The sequence below is a fragment of the Rhagoletis pomonella genome, unplaced genomic scaffold, assembly GCF_013731165.1.
Source record: "Rhagoletis pomonella isolate Grant_MI unplaced genomic scaffold, Rhpom_1.0 Rhpom_scaffold_00012, whole genome shotgun sequence".
Taxonomy (NCBI): Eukaryota; Metazoa; Arthropoda; class Insecta; order Diptera; family Tephritidae; genus Rhagoletis; species Rhagoletis pomonella.
The window spans coordinates 12,330,711-12,355,160 of NW_023458566.1; the positions used below are offsets into that span (position 1 = coordinate 12,330,711).

The 24,450-nt window shown below is 35.7% G+C and overlaps 1 protein-coding gene across 1 annotated transcript in view; it reads left to right on the forward strand.

The window, feature by feature from the left end:
* LOC118747839 (glutamate receptor 1-like) overlaps positions 1-24,450 on the forward strand; it is a gene marked incomplete in the record, with an annotated part of 322,600 nt that overhangs the window by 292,157 nt on the left and 5,993 nt on the right. Inside the window, 4 exon segments of the mRNA XM_036482013.1 lie at positions 5,181-5,194; positions 11,745-12,025; positions 21,201-21,445; positions 23,864-24,239. Coding sequence (XP_036337906.1) covers positions 5,181-5,194; positions 11,745-12,025; positions 21,201-21,445; positions 23,864-24,239 — 916 coding nt within the window.

Consider the following 24,450-nt stretch of genomic DNA (forward strand, 5'->3'; position numbering starts at 1 on the left):
AAATGAAATTGTTAGCTTGATGGCAAGCGAATTACGAAAGACTCCAGTAGTAAATATGTACATATGAATATATCGATGTATGTAGGTATGTATATATCAAAATATGTAAGAGAACACATTTTGCATACTTTCAAAAAAATATACATATATATGTACATAGTATAATTTGATTACTTTTGCATGAATTTGTGTGCGTAGCAGTGCAAATTGGAACACTCTACCACATGCAAGCGAATTAAATCTCATGTCTAAACTACTTTAAATGTTTAAAGTGCCGAAGTACATACACATACATATATGTACATATGTAAGTATTTTATGCTTTCGCAAAGGCGTAAAAGCATAGACAGACGACAGCGCTGATCCAGATCAACTTTTTAGCTCGGAATTATCTCAGGAATTAACTGCAGTTGATCCGAATTAAGTCCTAGAGTAAAGCGAGTTGGGAGCATTTTCGATGAGAACACTAAACAAAATTTAGAGAACGTACAACAGATAGAAATCCAATGAAAATTGAATAAAAGCTTATATGAATTAAAATAGAGAACGCAAAACCGCGGGCAAGGAGGATGTGTATTCAACGCTCTTTGAGCCCAGGTAGCCGTGTGGTCGGTCGGCACTGTTTACTAAAACTCAGTAGCGCCCTGGTTCGAATCACATTCCGAAAATCATTTGTCGGAATTTTGATATAGCTGCTCCATTTATGAAACCCCGTTTTCAAAACGAAACAGATGAACTTTTGTTTTTGCTTATTCAATTTTCAAATCGGTTGAACGGCTGATTGTTTGACACTTTATCAGATTTCACAGGCAAAGCTTCTTCGGGTTAATTGTGGCAACTTCTGACAAAGAGAGGACCGATTATACTCGCCCATCTTCCCCTACTTTGTCAGAAAACCGAGTACGGGGACGCTTTCTGGAAAATTCGCGTAAATTCTGGCAGCTTCCTAATATATTTCAGTTCTTGTAAGGCTTGAAAGAAAATATTTTGCACCAGCCTAACGTAGTACTACACCTATGTAGTCTAAAATATGTAGCCTAAAATACTACACATATGTATGTATATGCAAATCAAAACAACCGAATTTAAATCCACACCCCTTACCTGTCAGTCAGCGCGCCATATTACTAGCCACAAGCTGACAAATTTCCAACACTGCTGAGCACTCATATGCTCACAAAAATAAAACCACATGCCAAGCATACATATATATATACATATCGAGCCCTAACCGCCAAAATAACGTAAGCGACATTTTTTTCTAAATTTTCTTTTTGATGCAGAAATATTCCTAGAGCATTTAGATGTATTTCTGCATCAAAAAGAAAATTTTGAAAAAAATGTCGCTTACGTTATTTTGGCGGTTAGGGCTCGATATGTACATATGCATGCATTTGCTTACATGACAACATTTTAACATACTCAGGCACAGCATTTGGGATTTAAATATAGCTCTTACACACACACACACACACGTCCATGTTAAAGTATAAGCAAAGGTCACAGGCTGAACGCCCAAAAATGTGCAACGACAGATTACACGCTCTGAGGCTAATCGCAGCAGTTGCCAAGTTTCTGCGCGGATATCTACAAATATTCATTAGTTGTTTTTGTTATTACTCATATACAGTATGTATATAATTGCCTGGGTAAATATTTACTTTTGTTTGTTGGTGGAGTATTCGTTGTTTACTTGTGACCTCGTTAAAGGTGAAAAGTTTGCCTGTCAGACAAGCTGGGAAAAATTAAAAGCTAAAAAAAAATATGTAAGCAGATTACACGCACATTAATGCCAGCCAGTAAACATACTGAATAGACGCATACAAGGTGATGCGTATATTAAAATTTGCGGGTTAGACTTTTTGAAACATTTAATTTTTTTTAAGTATATTTAAATTTTACATGCATACATATATACACATATATTCCACGAAGTTGCCTAAAATAAATATTTCATCTGCGAAAAGACGAAAAAACATATTTATGTTGGACACTTTTACACAATAAATATTCCTCGGTATTCCAAGCCGATGAATTTGCTATTCTTATGGCCATGGAAATGCAGGAGTACTGACCTGTACTGACCTCCAAGCAGCACTCAAAGCATTGCACCGCCCTCCAACTATCTACTGCCAGTGTCGGCTAAATTATGTTGTAAAAGACAAAGAACTTTTTTAAAAAAAAGAAATTTTTAAAAAGGTAGCTATCCCACTCAAAAAACATCAAAACTTTCTGCACTTCCGAAGATCGTTAATTTTCATTTGGTACCTCATTTTTTAGTCAAACGAATGGTGAAGGTCTTTTTTTTTTTTAAACAGGTGGCAACCCAATTAAAAAACCCATTATTGAATATCTAGAGGCCAAGCCCTTTGATTTGAAACCTTATTTTTGGTAATCCAACGAGCGGTGCGTATCTTATAATTTTCTAGTTGGTTGGAAACCCTATAAAAATTCAAAGTACTAAGGAGAATGCTCCTGTCGAAATCCGTTCTGGAGCTTTCGAGGTTAACGTGTTGAAAAAGTCTCGAAGGTTGTAGATTATTTTAAGTTTAAAGTCGTGCCCCTTTAATATGTGCGCGTGTGTATGTGTTTGTACTCATGCATGCCTATGTTTATTGTGCATACAGAATTTTGTATGAAATTAAAATCCATGTGCAAGCAAGACAGAAACCAGCTTACGTATGTACGTTTTTATATGTATGTATATAGAAAGGTATATGCTCGATTATGTGTGTCTATTTGCAACTGAACATGTGTACACTCTTGAGCAAACAAATTTGTACACATGCGGCACAGGCTCATACAAACACACACACACACACACACACACACACATGTCTCCATGTTTTTGTTAATATTCAAAGTTTTGCAAATACCAAAAGTTGTGAAGCTAATAAAAAGCGTTTCAATTTAATAATAACAAAAAAAAACAAATGGCAACAAAGCTAACAAGCTAAGTGAAAGCGAAAGTCGCAGCGGGTAATCAGTCCAAGAAAAGAAATTTAGGTTACTCACAGGAAATTAAATTAAGCCCCATTCTCCAGCGTGCAATGCGAATGGTGAGGAGATTAAACTAAGAGAAATTGTGACTTTCTAATTTAAGCTACAATTAGTTGAAGGCAACAAAGGCAAAGCTTAAAGAAATTTAAACAAAAGAATAGATACAAATGGTTTGAGCTAATTGAGGTTAGATACTAAGATATTTTTTTTTAGAAATTCAACATTTTATATAAGTGCGAACTTGACAAAAAACACCGATACTGAGATAAGAGATGATTGGTATATAAATCTTTAATAATTCTTTTGACGAAAAACTAAGACTCTTTATTTTTTTTAGTTACGGCGCACAGTTTTCTATTTTGGAAAAATCAAATAACCCGAGGATAGCTAAAGATTTTTAAATTTATAATTCAGGAAAAATAGTCTCCTTGGATGGAAGAATTACCTTGATTGTTAAACTGACTTCAAAAAGAGAGGGTTTTAACTTCTTTCTCTTTTTTTTTGACAAGAAACTAGTATGCAATATACTTTTTAAAAGTTCTTAGTACCTATTTTAGCAGATCTTCCGTCACAGCCTCCATTTCCATGATCGATTTTTTTTAAGTTCATTGCAGTCTGTTTTTAGGTAAATAAAAATTAAAAATAAAAATAAAAATAAAAATAAAAATAAAAACTTTCAGAAGGTCTACTATACCTTTAAAGGAAAAATTTTGGGTTGGATTTTGTAAATGAATTCCTTAACGCACGAACGGCAAAACGTGTATTTATACTTTTAAAAAGTTCATGCCATACTGCTTTCAGGTCAAAAAATAAAAAAAAATTAAACCTACTATATTTGGAGGTAATTTTAAAGGTCACAGTAATTCTTTTATCCAAAGGGACTATTTTTCTTAATTTTCCACCTAAAAAGCTCGAAAATGCTGTTACATTTATTTAAATATCTCTTCTCATTCGCGATATCTGATTTTGCTCCTTTTTTTTACAAAATAGAACACAGTGCGGCCTCTTTCATTAGTTGCTTGTAATGGCTTGTGGCATCAAGCGAAGCTAAGGTGTTTTGAATTTTCGCTTGGGATTAATGATCTACCTGTGATTACGCATATCGCTCCATGGTTTATATACATTCCAACACATTCACTTCCTTTCCAAACCAAACAATTTCTGCATATATTTTTTTCGTTGTCTACCGCCAGCTGAAGTTGCTGAAGCAATACTCCGAAATGCAGCCGACAAATTTTTACTATGTGAAAGAGCTTTAACTTTTTTTGCAATTTCATTTTCATGAAATATTGGAAGTTACTAACTTAAAGTGAATTTCTTCTCTTTACATGCGAATGCTGTTGCCGGTGCCATCATCGTCATCGTCATCATCATCATCGTCGTCGTACTTTCCTGCTTTCTACCACACCCCTTTGCGGGGCGGGCAGATGAGCGTCATTTTCAGTTACATTGGTGTTAGTATTGTTCTATTCTTTGTTTCCCGCTTCTCACCGTACGAATGGCGCATTGTTTAATATCAGACAGGTAAGTGTTACAGGAATGCTTCTTGTACGTCAAAATGGATTTGTCAAATGCATGCACATACATACTTAAAAAGAGTAATAGGTATGTACGTGTAGTTATACTTATTTATGTGCATACGCATTACAAGTGGAATGTGGAAAATGAATTCTTGGTGAGCAGCGCTTTTGAGTTTTCATATAATTTTGTTTAAAAATTTCGCAAAATGTTATGAATGTGCTGTAATTTAGGTAAAATTACTCAGAGGCGAAATGCATTTGTGAAAGCAATAACGAGTGAAACTTTTCTAATATAAATATTTTTCTTTTTAATAACACAAGCGTAGTTTATTCCCAACCCCTAAATGACATTCAAATGTGCAGCAGTTCTAGCAATAAAGCTTTGAACCCATCCATGGTGAAATTATACTAGGTGTAGTAATTAGAGCGAGACAAAAAATTCAACAATATCTTATTTGAAAATTTATATAAGTTAGCCGAAAGTCAAGAAAATTTAAAAAATAAAGCAAGAAAGCTGTTTTATTACTTCAGCTGCTTATAATTTTTCCATAAAACTCATCGAAAGTATCTTGAAAAGCTTTTAAGATGATGTCTCTTGACTCAACTTAATTGAATATATTGAGTAGGCGATGGAGATCTTGACAAGCAAGCCGCTTTTAGCGTACCAAATTCACGTCTACTCTCGAGCACAAAAAAAAGATCTAGGACCACGTGGTGCAATAAGGAAAATGACAACCCTACTATGAAAAAACAAGAGAACCATAGAAAATCGTAGTAGGACTTCTGGTATCGTTGAAAAGATGTTTGAGAGGCATAGAGACTTCGGAGTATTCTTGACATTTCTGACTACCCTTTCAGTGTTTCGCAAATATACTAAAGTTCTAGTAAATTAACTGAAGACAGCAAAAAGGAAAAACTCGCGGTTCTCCACTTTCCGATGTGCACCAACTTTTCTGAATATTTTACTACAGATAGTACACACGAAGAGAACCCCAAGAAGTGATGCAAGATGGCTAAAATGGCGGTAAAATTGCTTTCCTTTTTTAGTTATGACGTCAAAGACGAAATCCTTGTGGTGTGCATTAACTTCTTGCAAGACAGTCGAAGTAATAATTCCACACTACAGCACGAAAGTCAAAAAAAATATATGTTTACACTCTCAAGATAAGGAGTGAGTGATCTCTTAATGGAACTAAAATTTTTGCAAAAAATCTCAAATAAAAAAATTAAATTTTCGCGAGAATTTTTTTTTTTTTAATTTTTGTAGACGGTTTAAAATGTGGGTTTATATAGTGTTTGTAATAGAATGAGCTGGACTTAAAAAAAAAAATATATAACATAAATAAACCACCAAAACTTTCTTTGTTCGCAAGAGTATATTAATTTGTAAATACTGTTGAACTGCATAAAAAATATTTATCATATTTATAAATATTCATTATCAGGTAACTGAATTACATATCCAAACGCATAAAACTTGAATTCTAAAAATCATCTTACACAAAAAAAAATCAAAAACTAAAAAAAGTGGTGTATTCAAAGGATCACAGCATTGTAAGCAACGACAGGAGCAGGTTAACGCTTAAATTGCTGGTGAAAGCAGTCGTAATTTAGGGCTAGTACTTAGTGCAAAGTTGTACCGTAAGTTAGAAATCTTGGACCCTCACCTTTCTCTTGACTGATGGATATTGGGAGCCAAAGAATAAGCAAACAAACCAAAAAAAAAACGCCTTAAAAATCTTGTTCAGAAGAAGGCAAGAATCGCTTCCCCCTTTTTTACCACTTTTATATTATTTCGGATTCTTGTTTGTCCTCATCATTGCAAGAGATACATATTATAGCAAAGAACATAGAATACGCCGGAAGTATTTAAATGTTTCATATCCGCCTTATTATTAATGCGCCTAAAAATATGCACTAAGCTGCACCTAAACTGAATGACACGCCACTGTATGCATTTCTTTGAATTGAAATTAATTGCTGCTCAAATAGGCCGCTCAAAGCGCTCAAAGTTTTCCGTATATTTTATATGGGTAAAAACTATTTTTTATATCCCCCCCCCCCCCAAATCCTCAAAAAATAAAATGGGGGTACCCATAAAAAATCGTTATCTAGTATTAAAAAATGGTAAAATAAAAAGTTGTATATTATTACTGGAATTGTCCTGAAAAGAAACCGAGTTTTCCGACCGAAAACATCCAAGAATTTTATACCATTTCTACAAAAAAGTGTCCCCTTAGAACAGTAGATACATGAAAAACTTCATGGGCTTTGAAATACTATGTACATATCTAAACACAAACAAATATGGGTATATTTTTTCCATTCAGAAAAACCCTAGGGGTGAGAGCTTAACATTTGAAACTTTTTTTTTTTTATATCAGAATATCGTTGAATCATTTTAATATCTTTTGCAAAATTACACGATCCTAGGTTTATTAATCTCAAACTTTTTTAATAGATAATGACTTTTGCTAAAATCTTAAAATCAAAATTTATCGAAACAAATTTTATGAGACTAGGAAAAATTAATTTCTCCTTTTTAGTACTTTTACAAGAACTTGGTATATTAAAAAGTTTATTAATTTTATTTTTCTTTTTTTGTTTTAATTTACTCTGTTTTGTGAATCATTCTTGATTTTTTTTTTAAATTTCGTTAACTATCATCCTGGGAGAAACTGTCTTACGAACGCGAATATGGAAGCTTCAAAATCGCACAAATTTAATCTCTATTTGCATTCTGTTTCTACTCTTGTATCTTCAACTCTCATCAATCAAGTGAAATGAAACAAAAATAAAATTTTCAATTCAGGTTTAACAGTTTTAATTTTTTTTTTAACTACATTAATTCCGTCAACTTACATATTTCAAAATTCGTGTTTGCTAATTAAAATCGCATAGAGCTGAGTTCTTCAATTTTAAATAATTACAACTCAATAAACTTTCACTTTGTATATTTACCAAGCTTAGTACTTTACTTAAAATTTAAATTTCCGTTTTGTTTTTGTTTTTGTCTCTTCTCTTTTGCTATTCGGCAATCGATTTCCTTTCCAACGAATTCATAGACTCCCTTTGCTGCTACACTTAAAATGCTCGTAGCTAATTCTATACATACGTACGTACGTATGTGTGTATGTGCATATGTGCGACGGACAATTCGATTGGCAATTTAGCAGCAATCCTGGCCACAAATCACAAATCCTTTCAATTAGGATGCGTTCATTTAATTCACTCGTTCTAATCTGGCTACACATCAAAGTCACAAATTATAGTGACATAGGATGCAGGCAAGCAGGGCGGACAAGCAGGGCGGACAAGCAGTCCAGGAGTCATGGAAAACCTAGCATTACAGGCAGATGTACATATGCACATATGTATGTATGTGTTAGTGTGGGTACAAGCACTATTACTATATAGTTTGCTATATGTATGTACATATGTATGTATGTATTTAGTCATGCAAATGCCAACGAGTTGTCTGACTTACTGAAATATTTCCACGTTGTTGATGTTGTTGCTTCGCACCAACAGCAGCAGCAGCAGAACATCTATCAGATGAAGGCTGTGCCTTAATTTAATTTCTAAAAGCTTTCTCCTATCTACATATATATACACATGAAGGCGCCAAAACACATACATATGTAGTATATGCTTTCATATACATATATGTATTTACATATGTGCATGCATGTCTGTAACCAAAAATGGCCAACAAAATTTTTCGTGCTGCTAACGAAATTTCATCATCCTCACTTACTACATTTATGTAGTTCGGCCCTTAGTGGGATGATGGTGCTTTGAACCGGCCGGACGTCGAATACATATGTACAAGAAAAACAATCACGACATACATACAAGTTTACTTTTGCAGTCTGCAGGAAAATCGAATGGTAGGCAGTTAAGGCTGCAGCTTCTAGTTCGGTTTCGAAGGGGATACTGCTGGATCTTTGCCTCAAATAGAATTTTTATTTTCGGTAAGCGAGTATTATAAATGTCATAATCGTTAATGCCAACGCAAAGCTCCAACGCATCCTTTGTTTAATATAAAAGTTTTTCGGTTTCATAGGGTAAAATTATGCTTGGCTTTAATTATGAGACGAAATCTACTTGTGTTACCATTGACATCAAAACTAAATAGCTGATTCTTTCGTTTACGGTATTCGAGTTGTTATTATCAAAAGTATAGAGCTTTCAGTTTCAGTGAATGGTTTTCAAAGTGGGCATCTTGATATTAAGTGCATGCTATCAATAACCAGCCGCTCTAACTATTATCTCTTCTAAATGCTATGGATATTAATTATTACATTTACCTAGGATAAGAATATTATATCCTCTCCCGAATGAAAAGAGAAGCTTTTTCCACCGATTTGTCTCCATATCGTTTAAAAGCTCCAAACTACATATAATCACTTTCACAAACCCTTTCTGATGTAACTCTTTATTTTGTGGTAGTATGTCTTCAGCAAAGGCAACAACGGTACAATTGTGTCGGAATCTTTGCTTGAATAATTTTCTTACCACTCAACACACCCCGCAAGTTACAACTGGACCTCTTTCTTTCTAAACAGCAAGCAAACCTCTTTTTTGGATTCTGCTTCACTTTTTTGCGCATTCTTGAAGCATCACGATATGTGCTTAAAACCATCGCTGTTCTATTTTTGTCAGACTAAAACCGAAACAAGAGAAGCTTTGCTGTGTAGATTTGATGGGAAATGTAATACTTAATTCACTAGCTGTATAGGTACTTATTTAGTATGCTCAGCTAGGTAGCCCTTCGAGTGCTGCATATGAAGCTTGGCTCCACATAAGGCATTCACAAGGCGAGAGCTCAAGAAGTTGATTGCAGGTCTGAGTGAATGCCTTTTAAAGTCTCTGTGTACACTATGGAGCCCAGAGTTTGTTTATTGCATGACTGTATAGAAACAATATCCTCCTCCTTTTTCACTGCATTGTTTAAGTCCGTCAAATATATCTAGAGCTGTGGTGTTTGTGGTCGGCTTGCAATCGTGCATGGAGGGTCTTCGCTCGCTTTTTTTATTGCGAAGGCCAGAAAGAGATCTAGTTTTTACCTAAGGACTTGAAGCCAATTAGTGTATCTTTATTTCTGCTGAAGACGCTAGAGAGACTTATTGATCAGCATACGGAACTGGTTTTACTCTCAAGCAAGTACTTGTGATTTTTATTCGCTTGCCGTTTTCTCAGAGGATGAAGTGCTTAGTCCTTGTCCTATAAAAGAAGCTGTGGTGAAAACCTTACATTGAAAAATAAAATAGGAAGTCATCAGTTGCTTTATGTTTCAGAAGAAAAGATGTAGGTAAGAGATAAGGTATCTCACCTAAAGTAATAACTTAGCTCTATGAAACCTTAGTGAAGCCTATTATTCTTTATGGGACTCAATCCACTGGCATTTGCTTAAGATACGCTAATCAAATACATAGAATTCGGTCGTCTTTAGTATTAGTAGCGTATTTCAAATTTTGTTGTCATTTCGGACAAAAATGGGTTGGCAATGAGTTATTAAAAGCTGCAGCTCTCTTCGTCGAATATTCGTGAACCGGTTGTTAGGGACATTCTAGAACTCTGTTTCACTATAATTTTTTGGCTTCCAGACGTTTCCCAGGCACATATGTTGGAATTAAAGTAGCACTAGACACATTATTCAAGAGTGTAACGCCAATAAGGAAGGAGCTCAAAACTAAGGGTGCGCTAATAATATCGCAGGAAGTGTTTCACTTCTCTCTCAGTTGTGTCGCAAAAACCTGCATGGCTGACGATTTGGCGAGAAAGGATAACCTTGAAACGATATCACTGGGAAAGAAGTATATTTGAGCGCCATTTACGACCTGGGGTTCACTTTTGGGGAAGTGGGACTTAAATTAGATCCTTGAAGGCTGGGAAAAATCTAGAACGTGTGCAGTTTGAAGGTTCTTCGTTTAAAGTAGCTTCTTATTTGAGACTAAAAATCGCATATAAACCATATTACTTCAGTTAGCTGGAGGATGATGTGATGGAACCACTTCGACACTGTATTCTGTACAGCTTTAGGGAACTTAAGATTTCAGTATTTTTGCAGTTTACAACTAACCCAGGACCAAGTGGTCTCGCGATTGGCATGCAGATTTTCATCGATTGAGTAGTGGTTGTCGTTCAAAATCATATGGTATCACAAATGGTCCAAATATATATTCAACTGGGGACGGTCACCTAAACCAGCCTTACTTAATCTAGAAAAATCGAAACGAGCTTGGCGCGAATCTTCTGAATAAAAAATTTTATTATATTTTACTTTACATACATTTTCCTGCCAGGTTATAACTTGTAATCCGTATGCGTGTTCAACTCATAGTTAAATACTAAAAAGGAATTCGGAAGCAGCGCAAAAGGGCAAAAATGTAGAAAAAATTGCCAAAAGCAACTAAAAAATAAGGAATAACAGCTATGAAAGAATGATGGTATGAAAAAAGTAAATGGCGAAAATTCTTCCAAAAATAGTAGTAACGGCAAAAGTTGAATGCGAGATGCCGCAAATGCCTTGCCACATATGGCATACAGCGCACGTACTAGAGCACATAGCATGCTAAAGAATTTGGCATGTGCCTATGTGGCATGCAGGCCCTGACTTTGTGCCGCGCTCAGCGTGCGATATGCGGTATTCATAGGCGCCCAATTTAAGAAGTGACAGACAACCTTTTCGTTAGCGCCATAACCAATGAAGCAGACACAATGCCCAACAGGCACGCGTACATACACACATAAGTACGCACACAAGCGCCGGTAATAAACGGCTGCTGCTTTTGAGCTGCATATAAATGCCAACAATTTGCTGTTAATGCCACCAATACACAAATAAACTATACAGAGTAAACAAGTCAACACGCATACGCAACCACATATATTTGTATGCCTATTCGTGTTTAATCTATGAATGCTGAACTTTATCGTTTCCCCCCCATTATTATTGCTTACCCACATCTTACTTATCTTACTATATATATATATATATATGTACGATATGTAATCCTCTTTTCTCTTTTCCTGCAGATTCGCATGCACATCACGAACAAATGGCCAATCAACAGCCGCCTGGCATCATTGGCGGTGTACCTGTGCCCGGTCGAATGACCGGTGCGACCAGCGCTACTGCCAGTCCGGCCAATATTGGCGGTGTGGTAGGTGCTGTTGGTGTGCCCGGAAGTGTTGGCCTCGGCACATCCGCCACCGCAGCGGTCAACGAGTTTAGCATTTTGAATTCATTTTGGTTTGCCTTGGCCGCCTTCATGCAACAGGGCTGCGACATATCACCGCGTTCCATCTCCGGTCGCAAAGTTGGCGCCGCTTGGTGGTTTTTCACGCTCATTCTAATTTCATCGTACACAGCCAATTTGGCAGCATTTCTCACAGTTGAACGAATGGTGACACCAATCAATTCACCCGAAGACTTAGCTATGCAAACGGAAGTGCAGTATGGTACGCTGTTGCATGGCTCTACGTGGGATTTCTTCCGGGTAAGTATTTACATACATACATACAATTGAGCGCATAGATTTTGCACTAAATCGTGCATATACATACATATATGTGAAGGTATAGCTATGAGGATGTGTTTGAAGATGTAGCGGAAGTAAATATTTGACTCAGTGCGCAATTGGGAGCATGCGTTATGCGAGCGTATAATTTATGTGTGTATATACGCATTGCTGTAAAACATTTATCCGGCTATACATATTGGACTTAGCTTGGTCCGAAACAAAAAAAGACCTTCACTATTGGGCTCTTTCATTTGCAAAGTGGTTCATTTCAAGTACCGACAGGTCCTTCCAGCGCATTTGTGGGCGCCCTTGCTTTTGGTGTCCATCTTTGAGTTCCAAGTCGAAAAATCTTTTCAACGAAATACTTACTTTGCCTTGTCCTCATCCACCTCTGGACATAACACTCTTTTACCAGCTTCTCTAAGTTGAAAAATTATGCAATGGTGGTCCTCGTCTAGACCTCAATGATATAAATAGTGCTGGCTATCACAGAATCCATCGTAGTCTGATTTTTCGACGTATACTCTACGTTTGTAGCTATTCGAATACAGTAATAGCATTTTCGTAGATTTCACGAAAAAATGGACAGTGATGGATTTCAGCTGGTCTAACGCTTTATGCGACCAGATTGAAGAAGTCACACGACAGTGAGTGAGTGAGCAGAGCTCAAAATTGTGCTCAAAGCCACTCTACTCAGACGTTTGGACATGGAGACAGCTTCTTTTCGTACTCCCAAAAGTCTAGTCTAGGATCTTTTCCAAGATCTTACTCACGGTAAGTGATGGTGGGCTCACCAGGACTGAAATTTCCCGACCTCCTATTCATTCCTCTTCTCTCGGCATCACGCAGCTTTGGCCATTGATAGGGTATCTGGGATTTCTCGTATTGCACTGCTTTAGCAACTTGGAACTCTTCGTCTTACGTGTCGCTTCTGCGTGGCTCTTAACAGACAACCCTCTCTTCCGCAGGGGTACGATGAGATTAGGATGTAGAATTTCTTATTAAAATTTCAAGAATGCGCCGCGGCGGCTCTTGTGGGAAATTTCTTGGCTGACATCTTTTTTACGGCGTATTTTCAAAGTCAAATTTAACAAAAAGGCATCGCCGTAAACTGCAATATGCCATCTTTAATGCCAAAGTATGCCTTCAGATGCCCCATTGCAAGTTATGTCAAAAAGTTGTTTATAACTTTAAAGTTGACTTATTTTGACTATAACTACAGGCCTATGACTTTTAGCAATGAATATTCTAAAAATTAAGTGAAATTAAAAGATATATGTTTTTATTTTCAAACCAATAAAAATTTAAAATTAAAAAAAAAAGAATTTTATAAGATAAGTTTCTAATAATTAAATGATAATAAAAGAAATATGTTTCTTTTTAAAACAACAAATTCTAAAAATAGAAAAAAATTTATTTTTCTCTTTAAAATAATACAGTCTAGTAATTAAAAGTAAATTCAAACGAGTAATTTTTAAGCAAAAAACATAGTACCGTTAATTTCTTCATGACCATATGGTCGTATCTAAGCGAAATTAGTACGGGACCGCCCTTGAGGCAAAACCTTTCCGATAGGAAAATAATTATCGAAATCGGTTGGCGTGGTCCAAAAATAACAGCCATGTAAAAAAAAAATATACATATATATGTATATGGGGCGTTCCACATCCAAATAGACGGCGTTCACACTTCATGTGTTTCATTTGTTTCCAATTTTTGGGGGTTGATGGATAAAGAGAAATAATAAACAAATATGAAATTTGAGCTAGATTAATACATTTTTAAAAACTTTACAGCATAAAAACAAAAACAAATCGGTTTAATAGTTTTCCAAATATCTCGAGAATGGGGCGAGGAAAAAATTTGAAAAAAAATTACACATACACACATCAAACTTCTCAATAAAAAAATGTACATATTTTAAACTTTTTTTCTTGAAAAATTTTTCACATACAAATTTTTTTTTAAAACCAATTAGTTCCGACGAATTGATAACCTTCTCCTTTCTTTGAAGTCGGTTAAAAAGAGAATAAAAAAAGTGTAGCAAGTTATAAAATTAAAGTTAAAAAAAAGCAGAAAAGAAAAAATATAGAAAGAAAAAAATCCAAAATTTAAAGTGATTAAATAAATATAAAATTTAAAATAAAAAAGAAAAAATTAACTATTAAAAAAACTATTTATTATAATGAAAGAAGTCTGATGAGGAAATGTGGTGATTTCCGAAATAGCTATCACTTCTACCACTTTTTCAAATTATTGTTGATTTTCCACAATAAGTTTTCATTAAAAAACGGCCTCGAGCTCAATTAAAATTGTTGAATATTAAAAAAATTATTAAATCTGTATATACTTACAAGAGAGTAGTAAATTGTTTACTGGAAATATAAAAAATACAAGAGTAAAATATTAAATCTTCGTGGCAAGTATTCCAATTAGTCAAAAATGCATTGATCTAATATAGCTAAATAAGCAAAAAATAAAAATATTTATTTAGTTTAAAACTACTGAATTGCTCTCATTGCGCCTAGTGATTGCTGTTGTATCCTTATACTGAGTACTCGACACACTTTTACATTTATAAATTTATGTAAGTCGAAAAAAATGTTCACTTTAAAAGGTAAAATAAACGAATTATTATTACAAAAGTGGTGCCAATTAAATCAAGCATTGTCGATTCCGTGCATTAAACGTTAACAGACCTTTTTACAAGTACTACATGTTTGCTTCGAGTGTGAGTGTGCATGCGTTAAAAAAAAATAAAATAAATATCTCAGAAGTTTCATTAATTGGCTGCTCGTTGATGCCAATGAAAATTCAAGTAACTTTTCACTTCATTTAATTTGCTGAATATTCAAGTTAGTTTTTGCTTTTCAAAAGTTTCTGTATCAGCTGTAAGAGTGTGTGTGTGTGTTTGAGTGTTCGGATGTTTGAATGATGATTTCTCAACCTGTGCCACGTAAGCGTACGTGTTTTTTAAGTACCCTGCAAAAAATTGTGCGACTAATCTCTAAAGAGAGTATTCCGAGATTACTCTCAATCGGGTACAATTGGGCATTAATTAGTCCCACCTAGTCTCATACGGGTACTAATGGAGGTCAATTAGTCTCGACTCATCCCTTGTGGGTATAATTGGAGATCAATTAGTCCCCAACATATCTCTAACGGGTACTATTAACGATTTAATGATATGTACGCTCTTAGTCAATGAAATTTCATGTGCGGCGTTGGCACACAGAGAGAGTATTCGCCTAATAAAACTGAGCACCCCGGTTCGAATCTCAGCTGGCGAAAATTTTTATTTTTATTTTTTAAAAGTGACTAGTCGCTTTTTATACCCTTTCGGGTATAAATGTGAACAATTAGTCTCTTCATAGGACATGCCCGAACAAAAGCGATCAGTTCATTCCATATAAAGAGATCAAAAGTGGTATTAGTCGCATGCTCCTTTGCGATTGCTCCCGGAGTCATCCCGGATTAGTCCCGCTTTTTGCAGGGTATTAAATCAAGCTTTGATGCATGCGCTAGCATTTGCATACATATGAACATTAGGATGCCTCACTAAAAAAGTCGCAATTTTTTCACCGAAATTATAATATATATAATTTTTAAAGACTTCCACCTAAATAATTCGTAGAAGTATTAAGATTTACGTGAGCTAAACCGGTTTAAAAAAAAACTACAAAAATTTAATTTCTTATAAATAAAATCAAATTTTCCAAAAAAAACCTCACACAGTAGAAGAGTTTAAGCTTAAAAGATGTGCATAAAAATGTTTGAAAATTGTATCAACGTAAAAAAATAATGAAATTTTTTGGAGGTACTTTCAAAGCAGGTCCGCTCAAATAAATATTTTGGCGAAAAACTTAAAATTTTATAAGTTTTATAATTCCAACGAAAAAGCAGTCCCATTTTTTTTTTTTTTTTGTATGGAAAGTGATGCGCCTTAATACACACACATATTGCATACATACGCTCATACGTACTGCAGCTGCTTGTTAAATTTAATTTTATCGATGTATGCTGCTGACTTTTGATATTCCGACACATTTGATTAATTTGTGATGTGACTTCCACACACACACACACACATCAACTACGACGAGTTGAATTTTTTCTTTGAATTTAAGCTTGCGCTGATGTGCACACACACACACATGTTGCTGAGTATGGAAGCATCTTTTTGCAAAGAGAATTTTGCTACAATCAAGAATACCAAAAAAAAAAAAATTTTAAAAAATAAAATAAGTTTCGACTTTCCAAGTCTTCGAAGCACTTTAGTCCTGACGATTCTGATTCTGTTTCTGATTCTGAAAGTTGCAGTAATAAAATTTTTCTTTGATTGATTTACGCTGTCATGTCGTGTAATTGCCTGAAATCAATACCAGTACGAAAAAAATATGAAATATAAAATTTGATGAAAGTGAACTGAGCCTGGTTGTCAGCACAAATGACAACGTACCAGACAAGTTGCAGCAGACAGCAGCATTTGAGCTGAATCTTGGTGGGTGGGAGTAGTAAATAGGCAACTGATGTGGCACATCTGTGTGGCGTATGCTCGCCAGGAGATACACATAAATAAAAACGATGTTGTGGCAGTGTTGAAAACTGAGGATGAGCAAATGATGTTGTGCATTGGGTATTCAAGTAAGCAAACATAGTGGATGCGAGTGGTCTTATAGAAATCAGAATATGGCAAAAACACTGCAGCAAAAAGGGATTCTCTAGCTGTGAACATCCACTTAAAATCTAGCATGCACTTTCTCTATGCAAAATCAAGTTGGAGAACCATTCTTATCATCCATTGTACTACCCTGAAATATTATGAATGAAAACTCTTCGCTTCATTTCGAATTTTAGCTTGCCAAGGGAGACTTTTTTGTTGCAGTAATTCACCCAAAAATCGAAGGAAGCTCTAAATTACATTCAAATACAAATTCGCTGCAGAAGGCACATATATATGTATGTATATGCTTCCATAGTATCTGATATCTAACATTTATTGTGAGCATCACTTGTACTCAGCTGAACTTGCAATATCAAACTCTAGTCAAATTAGTATATGCCTTTTCAAATCGGAAGTTTGCGAGCCGATTGGACCGGATAAGGGGAAATTGCCACTACACACTTTCGCATGTATGAAACGTACCACTTTTTCAACTTACTTTTCATCTCTCAAATGTCAGCACCAAAATCAAGTTTTATTGGTTAGCGGCCCCCATTCATATGTTGTTATTCATACACATGTAGATACTGTGTCCGTGGATTTTTTGGTTATTATCCACTATGTTCATTTATGTGCTGCAATTGGTTGCAGCTCCAGCTGTGGACTGTCAGAAATAATTGCAGTGCATGCCACTCAAACGTCAATGATTTTTTTTGTGGCATACTTTTGAGAGCCATCATTCATAGCGCGGTCTTGTCGTAAAGCAGTCTACTACAAAGCTTGCGTGGGATTTACATACTTACATTTGAATTTATTGTTATGTATGTATGTACGTATGTATTTAAATTTTGTGAAAAATTTGCAAACTCTAGTTTAATATTAGCTAGTTTAATATTTCAAAGTCTGTTGAATATGCAAAGTAACTGCGAAAGAGATAGAATTACCCGTAAGCTCGGTCTAAATTAAAATTTATTTATATACCTTTCATTCTACTAAGAAAACTGCATGGCAGAACAATTAGGGATTTGTAATTCTCCCAAACAGATTCTTCTTATTGTTTGGCGCTGCCAGCATCTAAGCAATTTTTAGGCGAGTTCAATAAAACACGCCAGTTATTCCGCTTCTGAAGCAAAAGACGCCAACTGGAAATGCCAAGCAAATCGCAACTGCAGCCAGCAACTTGGTCCGCGTCGAATGCTTGCAGACCTGGAGCTTTTGTGTCCATTTGTACGAAATTTATTTTAATTCGCTGAACTATGTGTATGTACTTGTAAAGCTCATACGCTCCTTAGTCTGCTGTATTCGCTGTCACCAACGTGCAAACCTTTTTCTCGAACACTCGAAAGGCTACTACATTCTATGTGATCTCTACTTCTGCAGAGCGCAATGAGTGACTCCACAGTAGCAATTGTTTCAAGGTCGATGCTTAGTAGTCTTCGGACCACGAAATGTTATCAGTATTAATGCTGGTACTCAAATAAACGAAGCATGTTGTCTCCTTTCGCTCCAGGCCCACTCGCTCATACCAATCTGTGAAAAAGCAGAACAGACTCAGATAGGTCTTTCCGAACTCTGACGCAGCTGATTGTTTTGCTTAAAGCACCTTCATACAGCCGTATTAGTTTCGCGGAAATATAGAAACTGCCTTTAAACTCGACAAACGCCCTCGCACGGATCACCTCCAAGAATATGGTGAATGATAGATTTACCAGGTCTAAAGACATACCAAGAAAGTTCAATCTGTTTATTTACGGTGGGTTTTAGCCTTTCACACCGTACCTTTTATACAGATTTGCCAGCGATGTTCCACAGAAGAACAATCGCTTATTGACGCATATGGTATGGCCTCCTTCCTTGTGGATTGGCCAGAGCACATTTAAATTCCAGTTGCAAGCATGCATTAATCCGATCATATTCTTCTAAATAATTTGCTGCAAAACACCTCGTTAAAAGCCCTGGCGAAGCCGTTTAGAAACGGTTTGTTCGTCATGGAGGCTAAATTTTTTAACGGTGGCACCAAAAATCCCTTCCTTTCCCACCCTGTCATTTTAATCGCCTTCCACGATTTTGATATCGTAATGGGCGCAGCAATCGTAAGCGCACTCCAAAAACCTCGCCTTGATGCGTGTTATGCGGAGAGGCTCATGCACTAGGGCGAATGCCATTTCTTGGCGGCGAAATGTCTTAGAACCTAAAATAAGCTCCTCGGTTCTTGTGACAGCAGAATTGTACATCGCAAGGTTCTTTGCTTTCATTCCCTTGTTTGGTCCCGAACATTTTTTGGAAGCCGCGGATGTAAACTTTGTCTTCGCGAAGGCATCAGCCAGCCAAGCAGAGGGTCTTTCCAAATTAAAGATCTGAACACTTCAGGTGCTAACCCTCAAATCGTAGTCCCTTAAGCATGTGTCGTTGATTTATTAGAAAATAATTTTTGTAAGATTAGAAAGTTGTTCCCCCCTCTCCCTACTTGAGCCGAAGAATCGAATTGATGCATTAAGCATTCTGCTGTTTTGCACAGACGTCTTTAAAACCATAGAAGTCATTGGTACATCCAAAGGCTGCCTCGTAATGAAACCATGTTTGCCTATGGGAAATTTTTCAAGCGAAGGTCTACACCTTTAGCTGATCTTAATTCTTAGCGACAGTTAGGCAACACTTAAGGCTCTCTTGTCCCTTGAGGTTAAATTAGGTATAATCCCGGATTTCATTGAGATGCTTAATGCCCTTGAATACAGTGACATTCAGCCACGTTGAGCACCAGATCATAGACGACAGCTTAGACCGGAAGGCTGCGGCCTCCACTCCCACAAAGCTAAGCCATTTCTTGCCGCGGTTCCAAAAACGATGATTCGAATGTGACAAAAGTACCAAAAGACGTTGGTAAACGAAACGCATACTAGGTTGGTAAAATCTAAAAAGATATGGGCTTTAAATTAATTAGTCTCTCTAAAGATACATTAAGGATTATCAGAGAGAGATTATCATATAAGGGTTCTGCAGACTTAGAGGCCATCTGCTTAAGTGGTTTGGTCAAATTATATCAGCCAAAGAGACCATACACCCACTGCTTCAGTATTAGGCACCCAGTTTTCCACACAAATTTCTTACACTACCTGCGTTGGAGTATAACTAAACTCATTAACTAAATTTCACAGCTAATTAAAATACCATTTTATAGTTGAAAGTCAACAGCGTGCCGTTTAATAATGTAGTTGAATATCAAGTAGCAACTAAAACTCGTAATTGAAAATAGTTTCGAACAAAAGCTCAATAAATCCTTGCACACGTTCTAGCAATAAACAGAACTTTCGACAATCTTCTCTATTTGTACAAAATATTCCATACTCAATTTGAGCTACGGGTACTTCCTTCGAGCACTTTCTGTTGGAGCGAACTATGTATTTGCAAGCATCTCACATATTTCATCATGCAGGAAAATTTATTAATTTAATTGAATTTTCGACGCCATCCACGCATGGAGTGCCCACACAAAGGTATCAGCAAAAAAAAAAATAAGAAAATTATCAGCATCCGCATACAAAAATTGCGCATTTTATTAAAATTCTACGAATTTTTCCAAATATTTCCGTTCTGCCACACAAGACACCCCCGCTTTGGCCAACCGAACACTTTTAAGATCCTTTTACAAATTCTTCGCCCCAACAGTTCTTTTTGGCAAAAGCTACGCGGCATCACAAAAGCAATTTTCAGTAGCCATTCTTTCCGACTTCCGTATGTTAAAGTAGGCATATGCCGTACTATGTAGGCCTACACACATGCATATGTACATACATAAATATGTTTTTGAGTTAATGCACACATCCATGGTAAAGTACCATTTCAGGGTGCTTGGGTACGGCCGTAATGGCGTTTTATGCATGCCTATTTTTATTTGTATATATGTATGTGTACATGTATAGGTTCATATCGGTAGATGTGCTTTAGGGTACATCACTCTCCATACAAAAAAAAAAAACTGAAATTTTAGGGAAATATTGCTGGACCGATTTGAATATGTCTCCAAATATCGAGTGTTTTAAAAATAAAATTAATTTTAAGCATTTTTTCCAGAAAATCACCTCAGATGAACAGTTTAGGCTACATACCAATATTTAAAAAATTTTGACAACGGTATCAAAATAAACAGATTTTTTGAGGTATTTTTTAATCGGCCTAAATGCGAATCTTAATATTTTTCCGAAATATTTTAGCGGAAGTCCTAAAATATAATAGGTTTTATAATTCCAGTTTAAAAACCGCAATTTTTTTTTTTTTGGTGTGTCACCCTAATGTACATAAATGTTTAAAAGGATCTACATATTTGCAACGAGTATTACATATGAATTTTTGTACACATAATGTATTTATAATGAATCAACACGTGTGTATGTACATATGTATGTATGTATATAAATTTGTTATGCATGTTAATCTATTTCAATTTTATTTTATTTTATTTTTTCTTTTTCACTTTCATTTTTTCCGCAGAGATCCCAAATCGGCTTACATAATAAAATGTGGGAGTACATGAATTCGCGCAAGCATGTCTTTGTGAGCACTTACGATGAAGGCATACGTCGGGTGCGTACGTCAAAAGGCAAGTATGCGCTATTGATGGAATCACCAAAGAATGAATACGTAAATGCCAGGGAACCATGCGATACGATGAAAGTCGGCCGTAATCTGGATACGAAAGGATTTGGCATCGCAACGCCAATCGGATCACCATTGAGGTGAGTGTATAGGCGCGCATAGTTGTATTGAATACTGTCAAATTATGTGGTAAAAAGGGTGAAGAGGTGTCGGTGAAAATAAGCAAAGAGCAGCAAGTAATCCTGACTAGAGGTACATCGTCGTCTCAGAAAACGGATGTCGAATGTTACAAAACACGGTTTTGAGAAAATTGACTTTGAAGTTTAAGGTCGAATTAGTCCGAAACTGTACGGTAGATTTTTGTAACTTTTGAAGGAGACGTAGTTGGTGTTATTAGTTTTGATTTCCCATATTTTTACATTTAATATCTCTTAACGTTAATGAGAAAATTTACTTTTCATTCCGTATACATTTGTCGTAAGTAGCGTTTACTCACAAGTTTGTTTTGTCCACAGAACATACGACAATAGTAAAGTATCTATTTCAACGACGATGGTATAATTTGATGAAAAAAACAGACATATTTATTAAATAATGATTGCTTATTAGAAAAAACATAACAAAAACATAATCATGTATTTAATAAAAAAAATCTGTACATCTCTTATGCTGTAAATATGTTACGAACATACGTTTTCTTTATATAAAAACAAAAAACAATACTTAAATTCAGTCTTTTGTACATTTTTATCTCTTTCATTTCATTGGAGACTCAGTGCAAGCTAAAATTTAAAAATTTAAAATTTTAAAATTAGTTACTTAGTTTAATTTTCAATTTTAATTGTATCGTTATAGTAGAGGACCATCCAATTGTCGTAAGTTCAAAGTTTTGCGATACATACGAAAAATGTTTTATGATTAAAAAAGGATTACATTTGTATGGGAATTTGTCGTATGTGCCACATACGACAAACGTTTTATGATTAAAAAAAAGGTACGTTTGTATGCGAATTTGTCGTATGTGACGCATTTTCAGCACATACAACAAAAGGCATACCCAATCATTAATATTATGTAACATACGACAAAATGCGCACGAAATATCTCAAAAACTAATGGAGATATAAAAAAATGGATTGCAGAAATCGAAAGAGCATGTCCAACTTAGTAAATCTGCATCAAAATCCCAAAATCGTGATTTTGCACATTCGTCATCCGTTTTCTGAGGCGACGACATATTGTTGGTTGAAAGAAAAAAGGCTGCGCATGTATGTGTGTATGAAGTATAAAGGTATTCATAGGGTAAGGGAAACTTTTGCCTTATGTCAATTTATTTTTCAGGTAAATAATATTGAGATACTTTTCTCTAGGGAAATCTGGAGATACTCCTATAAAGTTTGCAAGATGAAATTTAAAATTTTTAAATACTCACTTACCGATAGAAATGTAAAAATTCCAAAAAATGCTGTACATGTTTGTACATCTGTTCCCAAAAGAACGGCTCGGCAAGTTCTGCACCTTTTCGTTAAATCGCTTACAATCAGGCATATTTCTGCTTTTATCACAGTGCGTAATACTTACATTCGAATACATATACATATAGTAAATGTTCGCTCGTACATTTATATAAACAGCGAACGCGTCTTTTGCCGCAACCGCACGCATGGCTACCGACAAACATCAAAGCCTGACTGTTGACTGGCTGCCAATAGCAACAGGAACCACGTCAGTCTGCAATTAAGGCAACAAGCATAACGGTATACAATGTACGCCATAGGAATTTCTTTATTAAAATTTTCGCTTGTAAGTATGTATACATACATACATAGATATGCGCTATGTGATATGTAATGAATGCTTGGCTGTGTAGTGCGTGTAGCAATATATATACATACTGGGAAATGGACGCCTTCCACATGGCACCATAGACTACCAAACTTTCTAGGAAACTGCTCATCAGTTCATGCAGCAAATTCTGGTTTTTCTGTTTGTTGTTGCTGCAGCTCTTGCTGCTCTTGCTTGTTTTCGACACAATTAAACCTTGTCTGCTTGGTTATTCTGGTTATTCATTATGCTGTATTCTCTTCTTTGTTTTCTCTTTTCTCATCCACTGCTGCCACTCGGAATAATATGGACATACAATTTTGGACAACAACATCAATGCCACCAACAACTCAACTCATCTCATCGTGGTACATTCATCACTGCTTGAAACCGAAATGTCTATGTGCGTGCGTGTGTGTGTGTGTGGAAAAACTTCATCATCATCATAACTGCTAAACATTGAAAAATGCCACACAAACAAAAACAAAAATTGGAAAAAATAAATAAAACCAAATGACCAACCAACCAATTACTTTGAACCCACTAACCTCATTCAAACTTTGTCGAAACCAACCGACCGACTAACCTCGCCAACAACCACCTACCAAACCAACAACAAAAACAACTATGCAATCATTCAACTCAAACTTTCGATGAAACTATTTTTGTATTCGCATTCGTATTTGATATCAATTTATTCGATTTAGTTTTTGGTCTAATATCCAATCGCACAGAGATCCGATTAATTTGGCTGTGCTGTCGCTGAAAGAAAATGGTGAATTGATAAAATTGCGCAATAAATGGTGGTATGACAAAACGGAATGCAACCTCAACAAGGACAATCAGGAGACATCACGCAGTGAATTGTCGTTGAGTAATGTGGCTGGTATATTTTATATATTGATCGGTGGCCTCTTAGTGGCCGTCTTTGTGGCCATTATCGAGTTCTGCTTTCGCAGCAAAACATCAACGCAAAAGGCGAATGGCTCCATGTTGAGTTCGGCGTCCGGTGGGGGCTCACATCAGAGGAATTCCCTAACAGATGCCATGCATTCCAAAGCGAAATTGACTATTCAAGCGAGCAGAGAATATGATAACGGACGTGTTGGGGTAAGTTAACAATGTGTTTGATGGTCATTAGAAATGGCACATAAGTATTATTGAATATATACATATGTACATACATAACTAGAACACTAGGGCGCCGCCGGAATTATAAAAAATTTATTATATCTAAAAGAGATTTAAAAGTTTAATCTTAAAAGGTCTGCTTGAAAATGTTTGAACACTTTATCAACAGAATCAAAATAATGCGAGTTTT